This window comes from Manacus candei, unplaced genomic scaffold, assembly GCF_025592945.1.
Source record: "Manacus candei isolate 608988 ecotype Guabito, Panama unplaced genomic scaffold, ASM2559294v1 h1tg000005l, whole genome shotgun sequence".
NCBI classification, from domain to species: domain Eukaryota; kingdom Metazoa; phylum Chordata; class Aves; order Passeriformes; family Pipridae; genus Manacus; species Manacus candei.
This window is the reverse complement of record NW_026138053.1, coordinates 21,045,214-21,055,361: the sequence shown is the minus strand read 5'-3', so window position 1 is coordinate 21,055,361 and position 10,148 is coordinate 21,045,214. Positions and strand designations below refer to the sequence as shown.

General features: G+C 39.5%; 1 protein-coding gene across 1 annotated transcript; it reads left to right on the top strand.

The window, feature by feature from the left end:
* The first annotated feature begins 401 nt into the window (after window positions 1-401).
* Window positions 402-4,064, top strand: RGS1 (regulator of G protein signaling 1). Its single transcript, XM_051804924.1, has 5 exons — window positions 402-631; window positions 1,016-1,099; window positions 1,729-1,790; window positions 2,333-2,496; window positions 3,188-4,064. Exons 1-5 carry the CDS (start codon window positions 531-533, stop codon window positions 3,371-3,373), a joined length of 597 nt encoding a protein of 198 aa, XP_051660884.1. The 5' UTR covers window positions 402-530; the 3' UTR covers window positions 3,374-4,064.
* Window positions 4,065-10,148: the final 6,084 nt, after the last annotated feature.

Genomic DNA, 10,148 nt, shown 5'->3' with positions numbered 1-10,148 from the left:
GTAATTGGTGACTTGCATATAGCTTGTTGCATATGGAACTTTAATACTGGAGTATCTTAAAGTACTTTTTTCTAGTATTCTGCTAAGCCCACCTAATTAATTGAAAATTTCAGGTCATGGGCATTAACAGGTGAATTTTATGAAGAAAAAGACTGCAGTATTTGCAGCTCATTTGATAAAAGCAAGAAATATTACTGATTTGCAAGTACCAGTCAGAAAGGGACAAGGATTCAAAGTTCTAGAGGGGATTCTTTTTTTTTTTTTGGGTAACAGACACACACAGTGTCATCGGGTTTAACTTCGACCACAAGACACCGCTGTCTGTTTTCTTTCTCAAAAGACTCACGTCACTGTGCACTGAAAAAAGGGAACTTCCAGTTTGTGGTGAGGATACATGATAAACAGATCTGTTCACACCAGCTAGAAGGTCTGCCTGCGTCAATATAAGGCAGCAGCAGAGGCAGGGAGCTGACATTTGGTGCTTGGAGGATTATCATCGCAAAAGTCGCTTCACACTGAAGTTAAGTAAAATGCCAGGATTTTTTTTTTCTCACAACATGACTGAATTAAATGGAAGAGAAGACTGCAAGCTTGCAGAAGGCAAAATCCATAAAAAGAAGCAAAAGTCTTTGTAAGTATATACAACTCGTACAAACTTTAATGTATTAGGAGTGAAAATAGCACTCCGCTAATCTTGGAGATTAAGAATTAGCACTGTGTTTCAGGCTAGATGACTGCAAAAGCCTGCTCAAAGCCCAGGACTGCAGCAACATTAAAAAAGGCTTGAGCTGAGGCATATCAATTAATTGATTGCTTTAAGTAATCAGAAGTAGATTTGGATACAGGGGGGGCCTCTTAGTCTTTTGAAAAAAATTACTTGGGTACGTAGCTTCCCAGACTTCAGTCATAGGATGGACCTGTCTGTCTCTGTTTAAAAGTTTGAAGAAAATTTAAGTGGAATTTAAATGCAACTGTAATTTTAATGGATTACAAAAATGTCTGTTCATTGTTTCAGTGGTGCAGATCTCAAAAACTATTTGAAGTGCATGGTACCACATATTGAATCTGGGATCAAGACTTCCAGCACTAGAAATGTCATGTAAGTACCAAGATAAAACAAGTTATAAAATATAACTATAGCTAGTTTACAATGTAATAAACTACTTCATTTCTAAACTACTAGAACAACAAATATTATAATAATGCCTAGAATTTCCAAACTGCAAGAGAGGTGAACATTAGTAAACAGAAACTATTCATGCAGTTAGAGATGTTTTCTTAGTGATTTGATGTATTTGCATAAAATAGTGAGGGAGAAGACACCTCAGTTAAATCCATTTTCATCAGAAGGACATTGGTATCTATTCTCTAAAGATTTACAAGAAACGGTGCTTCACACTTAAGTGAAGAGCAGGAGGTATTACCATTCTTGCAGAACTTTGGGAATAGAAGTACAGGTACAAAATTACTTTATTGCAATTACAGTAGAAGCTTATCTTCCTGGGAACTGAATTCAGGACAACATCATAGTTGCACATTTTTCCATCTCTGATTATTTTCCTGAAAATAGGCTGTCTCCAGGGTCTCAAATTATGAGAAAACCATAAGTTTAGTAAATACCTGGTATATATATTCCTAGAATATAATAATAAAATTTATCTCCTTCAGATGTGCAAAAAACCCCCCATGACTTCTTGCTTAAAGTTTTTCTTTCTCTTGTCATCTTAGGCTTTCTACAGAGGAAGTTATTCAGTGGTCACAGTCTTTGGAAAAGCTCTTGGCCAGCCAAAGTAAGTCTATTACTTCAATATGACTCTGAGGACAAACTTTTGTCCAACCTCACCAAATAGGCAAAGCTGTAGCATTATATAAACACTGCCAGAGAATGGCCAGCTGCATTCCAGTTTTTTACAGCTCTCACCATGGCCACAAGTACAGCTTTGTTTCCAAGTTGATTTTTTTCTTCTTTCCATTTTCAGTATAGCAAATAACCCCCAAATAGCTCATTTCAGTGCTTTTAGTTCAGTCTTCTATCCTTGGATAATACATTAGTGTAACTTGGAATTTTCTCTCCACTTGTACCATTAGGCAGTCTGTTCAGGAAGGACTAGAACCCACTGATATAATATGGTACTCAGGGTCTAGATCTAAAAACACTGGACATAACTATGAAGACTTCCACCAGCCTTAATATTAGACTACCTGTAGTATGGTGAAGAAGGGAAGAACAGTGTATTTTGGCAAGATTTTATATCAGATTTCAATACTACAACTGCTATTTACTTTATCCTTTCTGGTCAATAAGTGAAGATGTATTTGTGTTTGGCTTTAGGTGGTCAAGGGGTCTTTCGGGAGTTCCTGAAGTCAGAGTTCAGCGAGGAAAACATCGAGTTCTGGTTGGCTTGTGAGGATTACAAGAAAACCAAGTCTGATCAGCTACATGGCAAAGCAGAGAGGATTTATGAGGAGTTTGTTCAGTCAGATGCTATTAAACAGGTATGTACAGAGTCAGTCAGTGCAGTCTTACAGTACAAGGATTCTGGACAGTGAGAAAATAGAAGTGTAGCTTCACTGACGTACTCACACATTCACTCAGTTACAGAAGAGGAAGAGATAGACATATGTTTTCATGACCATACTTGCATCATTGCTGTCTTCAGCCATAAGATTATCAGATCTCACAAACAGAGTCACAGGATACAGGCCAGTACTTGGCAGCACCAACAGCAGAGCTCTCAGCAAAGGCCTCAGCAGCTTAGCACATGATGCTTCTTGCTGAGTCAGCCCAGTTTGAATTACTGATGGTGTCTGTAGATCCCTAGAGTTTGCTAGCAGAAGCACCATGGGTGATTTCTTGTCTTTTAAAATATGTGGACCTTCTAGAAAATTGAAAGTTCTGTATGTTGGTCAAATTTCAAACTGGAGATGATCAACACAAGATTTCTCTCTTTAACTGGAGGCTGTTCCTCCAAGTAGCCCATTGTTGAGCTGTATTACTTCTTGCTCCATAAGAAACTGCACTTCTATAATGAACAGCAATTTCAGTGCCTAACTGGAATATAAGTACCTAAATTCCCTCACTTTGCAGTTCTGACATTGAACCAGCACACTGAGTTCTAAGGCTGAAAACATTAGATATAGAAAGAGAGTACATTTTTAAGTTTTCAATTTGTTTTTTCCTTTCCAGATCAATATTGACTATCAGATGAGAGAAGCAACAGCCAAAAAGGCTCAAGACCCAACTCACACAAGTTTTGATGAAGCCCAGAAAACAGTGTACACCCTTATGGAAAGGGACTCATATCCCAGGTTTTTAAAATCCAAAACCTACCTGAACCTCTTGAACCAGCTGCAACCCAACACTTCAAAATAAAGTGTTTGAGGCAGTGAAGAGCCAGGTAAACTCTATGTAGAGTATCCTGACAAGATCCTTCAGGGTGGTTGGATCTTGGCAAGGAAAATCCCTGCCTTGGGAGGAAGAGTACAAGGGAGATGCAAAAAGCTCCACAGCCAAGACAATGCAGGATAAAAACTGGCAAGGCTGTCACAAGGGTGAGACCAGCACAGGGAGAAAATCCTCTCCTCCCATACACCATGGAGTCAAGACAGGATATGGATACTAGTTGTTGTTTGAACTACACTATGAACATTGAAACAAATCTTAGATCCCAAAGAACTGCTGATTATTAGGAAGTGCAAGACTATCAAGCTGAGTAATGGGAAAAGATTATCAAGTTCAGAAGAAAAACAAGGATGACTGACAATTTTGTGCATAACAAGAAAACATTCAGACAAGACTGATAGCTTTCATAAAAATCTGTGAAGTGTTAATAAGTGTGAGTGTGAGCTCCACGAGGCTGTTGTGCTATGTAAATATATTATAAATTGACATGTGTTAAAATTTATATGTTTTAAATTATATAAGAATTATATAAGCTGTACTTTTAATAAGTTTGTACTCAACAGGCAGGTATGTAGCATCTTTGCTGTTTAATTTATTGCAAAATAATAAGCAACTCTTCAATGAAATCTACTTAAAAATAAAGTTTTATTGTCATTTTGTATCTTATTTTAAGTGATCTTTCAACCATAATTACTGAAGTATTGAAACATGATCCCCTTCCATCCCACTGTGCCACTACTCATCCTGGTATCCAAATATTAATTTTGCCACTAGGACTTGTCTCTTTTTATCCATTTTACACAACCACAATGTTAGTTTTCTGGAGTGGGTGATCCTGACCGACACAGATCCATCCTCACAACCCCCAAGAAAGAACAAACAAACAAAAAATAAAACAAACAAAAAAAACCCAAAACACACACACAAAAAGAGGAGCAGGTCTAAATTTCCTCCCTGTTTTTCATACTGCCCCAGCTACCAGCACTTCAAACAAAGCTCAAACACAGAAATTGTTTAACCACTGAACTCACAGTTCAATCCCCTTTTGACACTAATGATGTGTTGAGCACACAGATCACCCATGGTTGCTTATGCAGAGAGGCAGCAATCAGTGAGGCTCACCAGCAGTCCCATTGCTTGTGATACCACCTTGGCAAGACCCAGACTGTACCTTACAACACCAATACTAGCATCAAAGATCAGGTGATTTCACTGCAAATGTTGAGCAGCCTGTACCACAGTGGGTAGTGATGAGAACTAAAGCAAAAGAAGAAAAGTTGTGTGATTATGCTTGAACTATGTGACTGTGAACATGAGTACCACCAAAACTAAAGTGTTTGAGATCTTGTGGCATTAGAGTTTACAATGAAAAATAAATCAAAGAGTGCCCTGGTCTTAATGAGTTACCATCATGAGATACTGGTATCACATGGGTGGCAATACAAGATTTTCTCACATTTTCCATTTTTCCAAAATAACATGAGCTTAGTCAGGCCCACTCCGTTATTCCTCACCAAATGGAGAAGCTATAAACCCAGAGACGTCACTTCATGGCAAGAACAGACCGTGTGTTCTTGCTGCCACCCTTTGGGGACTTTGGGACCTCCAAGGGAGAACAAAAATCTATATTACAAGCAAAACAGCTGCAAGGAACAGAGCGAAACGGCAAACGCTGCCAGCTTCCACCATCGCCAACTGTTGGAGCTGGAAGCCACTGCAAATCACATCTTCCTCCTTTCAGGGCCAAAAAATGCAGAAGAAAATAATCTGGTCTTGCAGTATTATTGTTAAATGTGTATACCTGAGGGAGTCTGACTGCAAAACCTGAATGCTCCTGAAACAGTGTAAAGCAATCTCCAGCTGGCACTCTTACATGAAATAATTTCCCAGGATCACTAAGAATAAATTTAATTTCTGTGAAGCAGGAGCAACAAATATGCCTCCCACACAAGGTGGATCACAATGTTTGTTCTGACACAGACATGGACCAAATGGCACTTCTTGCATTACTTCAACCTCAGAGAAGGCAAAAGAGAACTATGAAATATCAGCTACTCTCTGAACAGACACTGCCTTCAAGTTCTTTTGACTGTAAATCCCTTAAATTACTATGGCCACAGTCTTCATTTGCTTTCCCTGCAGTTTTACAATTTTGCTACAATTTAGCCAAGCACCTGTATGAAATTTCTGACTAAAATCATATTTCTTAGCATGGATAGTTACAGTTCTCATTTATTTTTCAATGGCTTGTTGCTGGCAGAGAAGACTGTAGAGTGACTTGTATTATACAGCTAGTACAGACCAGAGTATTTTAGAAGGGAAGAAGGGACTTTTGCCTCTCTTCCACATGCATCTCTCCCTACTTCACGATTTGGTACAGTGAGAGAATTGAAAGGTTTTTTCTTGATCAAAAAGAAACGATTCCACTCCATAAACCCCAACCTTGGTATATTTTTTAGTCTTTCACCTTACTTGCAGTATAAACCCGAAATCAACTGCAGAGGTCAATCACTCAGGTTGTTAATTCCAGAGATATTCCAGCCCACTCCAGTGTCCCCTGGCAACACGACCATGTTTCACAAAGCAATAAACAGTATAGCAGAAATTCAGACCTGGCTCTGGGGTGCTGTCATACACCCAGTATTATACATCTGTTGCTATAGCAGGGCTATACAAAACTAGGGTTTAAACAAGGTCTGAGAGATCTGGACATATTTTATGACAATTTATAGTGCCATCCATACTTTATAAAAGAAGTTGTAAGTAGCAGTCTGACAGTACAAATGAAAGAATTTTTACATTACTTTAAGACAGTTAAGAATATTTACATGTTTTAGAACAGTTCAGAGATAGGTATTTCTATTAGTTTTTTTTTAAATGCAGTATACAATGCTTATTTTGCAGTGTTTTGTTTTGTTTTTAAATACTGCCTAAACAGAGGTTCTTCGGACTCAGAAAAACAGTGGAACATACAGATCAGAGGAACTCAGTACTTTCTGTGATCCTTGGTTTATTTACAAGGTGCATGCACTCATCTCCTCCCTCCACTCACGCACATGAATAGCCCCAATATCACAGATTGGTTTCACAGCTGTGGGTTGTGCCTTTTTTTTTTTTTTTTTTATAAACTAGATTTAGCTTTCCCTTTCTGGAAAAAGCACACAATAAAAGAATGGATATTTGCTGTTCCATTCACTGTCTCTAAGAGAAGCAGTTGAATCAGACTGACCATCAGCTACAGAAGAGTATAGGAAAACAGGATGCAGTACATGGAGAAGCTTTAAGATTTGACAGTAGTGACTCAGACTTTTATGTGTTCTGCCTTAGCCCTGAAGGAAACATTTTCATTGTTTGCCAGTGTTCCAGTGTAAAAACCAATTATTGTACCATCTTCGAGTATACTTTTGGAGTGAATTAACTTTTCTCTGCTGCAGTTTTCTTTACAGAAGGACTCAAGGGTCCAGCAGACCCCAAATGTGAATTCAGAAGACCAACTTCAACCTCTCCAATTTGGAAAAAATTAATTCACTGAAACAGGTGTTTTTAATATTTTCCCAAATAAGCCATGGTATAACACAGTACCAATCTCTCCCATATACTGAATAGGCCATCCATGGAAACCTGTTAGTGGAGACATTCTATCACTGTGCACAGTGAAGCAGGAAGGAAACTAAAGCTGAGACAGTGATACATAGTACAGATTCACCACTTAGACTCCTCCGTGCCACCTCTCCCTGCCCACGCTCTGCAGCAGCAGGCTTTCCAGATGTCACCTCTTTTATAGTAGTGAAATGAGTTTGAAAAGCAAAAATAGATGACAGAAGGTGGAAAAATTAGATTTTCTCATCTTCCATTCAGGGACATAGGTTGATTGTATCAGAGTGTGTTAATGTCTATAAATGAAGCTTTTTGAAATTAAATCTTTAGTCATTAAACACAGGCAGAAATTGCAAAAGAAGTTCTTGGTTAATTAATCATGGGATGATTTAAATTTTTCTTGGATGCTCAGAAACAAGGTCAGAGGGGAGCTAAAGTTATCCCCTGGTTTTAGAATCACAGAATCAGTTGGGTTGGAAAAGACCTCTGAGATCATCAAGTCCAACCCTTGATCCAACACTGCCGTGGTTACCAGACCATGGCACCGAGTGCCACATCCAGTCTCATCTTAAAAACCTCCAGGGATGGAGAATCCACCACCTCCCTGGGCAGCCCATTCCAGTGCCTGATTACACTCTCTGTAAAGAATTTCTTCCTAATATCTAACCTGAACCTCCCCTGGCACAGCTTAAGACTGTGCCCTGTTGTCTTACTGAGAGCTGCCTGGGAGAAGAGACCAAGCCCCTCCTGGCTACAACCTCCTTTCAGGGAGTTGTAGAGAGTGATGAGGTCTCCCCTGAGCCTCCTCTTCTTCTTCTTTGTTTGGATAGATACAGCCTCAAAGGTTTTAAGTCACAAAAAGAGGATTTACGTCCATCATGAACGTAAATGTGTGCCTTCTTTGGAAATAAACTCATTCCCCCTCATTTCTCAAAGCATCCCCAGAAGGTACGCTCTTGAAAGACCCCAAAGATGATCAACATTTACATTCTACTGAGCATTTCCCTTCAATTTCCTCAAGCAGCCTAAGCACCACACAGCCTTAAAGCACTTATTTAAATCAGTTTGGAGACCAGCTCTCATATGGTCCCTTTCACTAATAAAATTAGAAATAGCTTGAGTAGAACATGAAATGCAGGGATGTAAATCTTTCAGGACCACTCTAGACTTGTGTGCAGAGAGAAACAGAGCAGATTAGCAATGCTTCTCTTCAAAGTTTGTTATGCAGCCAAAGTACTAAAGTGACAGCACAGCTGCCTACAAACTTGACTTGAGTCACAAGGGGTTTGGGTTTTTTCAAGTTACTGTGGTTGGAGGGCTTCTGCTATTAGAGAACAAGTTTCAAAAATAAAACAAACACTCTTTGCATAAGAGTAATAACTCAGTAACCCATGATTTCCATACTATTTATGGGAAAAGTCTGTACTACATTTACTATAGCAAATGATTTGTCAACCATGAAGGTCAAGAAGCCAACTTAAGATATAGAGAAGAGACTCAATATTGAACAGAATTCAACCAGCCACAAGTTTGAGTAAGGCAGTGTGCTTGTTCATGCCAGTCTGAGGAAACAGTGAACACACTCTGGATGTTCAAACAGAGCCCAAAGTTCAGCTGGAACAATGGGATACAGAGGCCCTGGATTAACACAGTCAAATGTTCTGACCAACTTGGCCCACACCATAATTGATAAATTGACATAAACAAAGTGGTAAGATGGAGAACCAGGATCTTCAAAACGAGTGCCCCTGCAGGTGGTGTGATTAACCCTGCTCACTGCAGAGCTTTGTGTGGGAATGCAGAGTCTGACAGAGTTCAGGGTATGCAGTGCATCATACTCAGACCACAGTATGCTCCTCCAGGAAGCCTGATTGAAGGAGTGGGTTGAAAATTCATTTAAAAATCAGTTCAAGTTTCTAATGACATGATGTCTTTTCCTACTGCAGTGGCTGCAGGATATCAGGTTCACACAAGGACATCACAGTATTAGGAAGAAAAAAGGAAGAGAAAGGTCACACAGTACAACTGAGGTGAGATTTTCAAAAGTGCTATCTAGACTTGAATCTGTTCTCACTCAGTAGACAATAGTTAATAGCTTGCAGAAACCAGTCACAATGTTAAGATTTGTCCAACTTTATTGTTAAAACCTAAAGCCATGAATACAGAAACTATTGAAATTCTTCAGTCAGTAACTACTAGCAGGCCTTGGCTACTTCTACCTAGAACCAAACCGCTGCATCATCTCTATATTTGCAGACAACTTATTGATTGTTGTGACTTACTGTAAGGAGTTCAACCTGTGCACATTGTTCCCTGTTACCCTGTGAGCAGACATTTGTTGCACACTGAACCTAACTTTTCTTGAGGCTATTTTCATATGTATAGCAAGAAAGCTCCCAACAAAATCTGCCAAAGCCACCAAGTCAGATGTAATTAGAGAAACAGGACTCTCTGCTAGAAACATCTAAGGCTGTACTAAGGGAGAAGCAAGAACATTGATCCATTACTTCTGCACTACACCCACTCAAACAGCAGTAAGGATGAGCAGCAGCCAGATCAGAGTATCCACTTTGTGCTCACCTCAAGATTAACAAAGGCATCTTACTGTCTAACTGCTTTTCCTGTGCTTAGACCTGGACCTCTAGGCCCATCCTGGGTGTCCCTATTTAACATGCCCTTGTAGGACCTGAGCACCAGGCAAGCCCCAACAAGCAGTGTCCCTGGCATTCATGAGTGTCAGTGTGTGGGTGCACTGCAGAAGGAAGGGTGGAAATGTGCAGGCAAGGGAGCATGTGGGTAGATGGAAAGAATGGGTACAACACAGAGAATGAGACAGACAGCACTTCCACATGCATTAGTGCAAAACAGATGTAGGTGGGTGAGATGTTTATTGAGGAGAGGAACACTAAAATAGAAACACAAATGGGAAATAATTAATATAACAGCAGGAGGAAAAAAACCCAAAGAGAAGGCATGAAAGTTAAGAAAGGTGATACTAGGTACGTGAATGCAAGAAAACAGAAAAGGAAATAGAAGACTGAGCAAGAACTCATCTGGGAGCATTATCCTCACTAAAAGCAAAAATTGTTGCAATCAAGATGGTCAGCATACATGTTCTAAACTAGCTGGCAATTAAGAGTGAATCCCT

Bases quoted from the DNA above. Each gene is read 5' to 3' on its own strand.
- RGS1 (XM_051804924.1), top strand. From the start codon at position 531: ATGCCAGGATTTTTTTTTTCTCACAACATGACTGAATTAAATGGAAGA. The intron at 632-1,015 runs GTAAGTATATAC...TCATTGTTTCAG, and splicing joins AAAAAGAAGCAAAAGTCTTT to TGGTGCAGATCTCAAAAACT. The intron at 1,100-1,728 runs GTAAGTACCAAG...TTGTCATCTTAG, and splicing joins TCCAGCACTAGAAATGTCAT to GCTTTCTACAGAGGAAGTTA.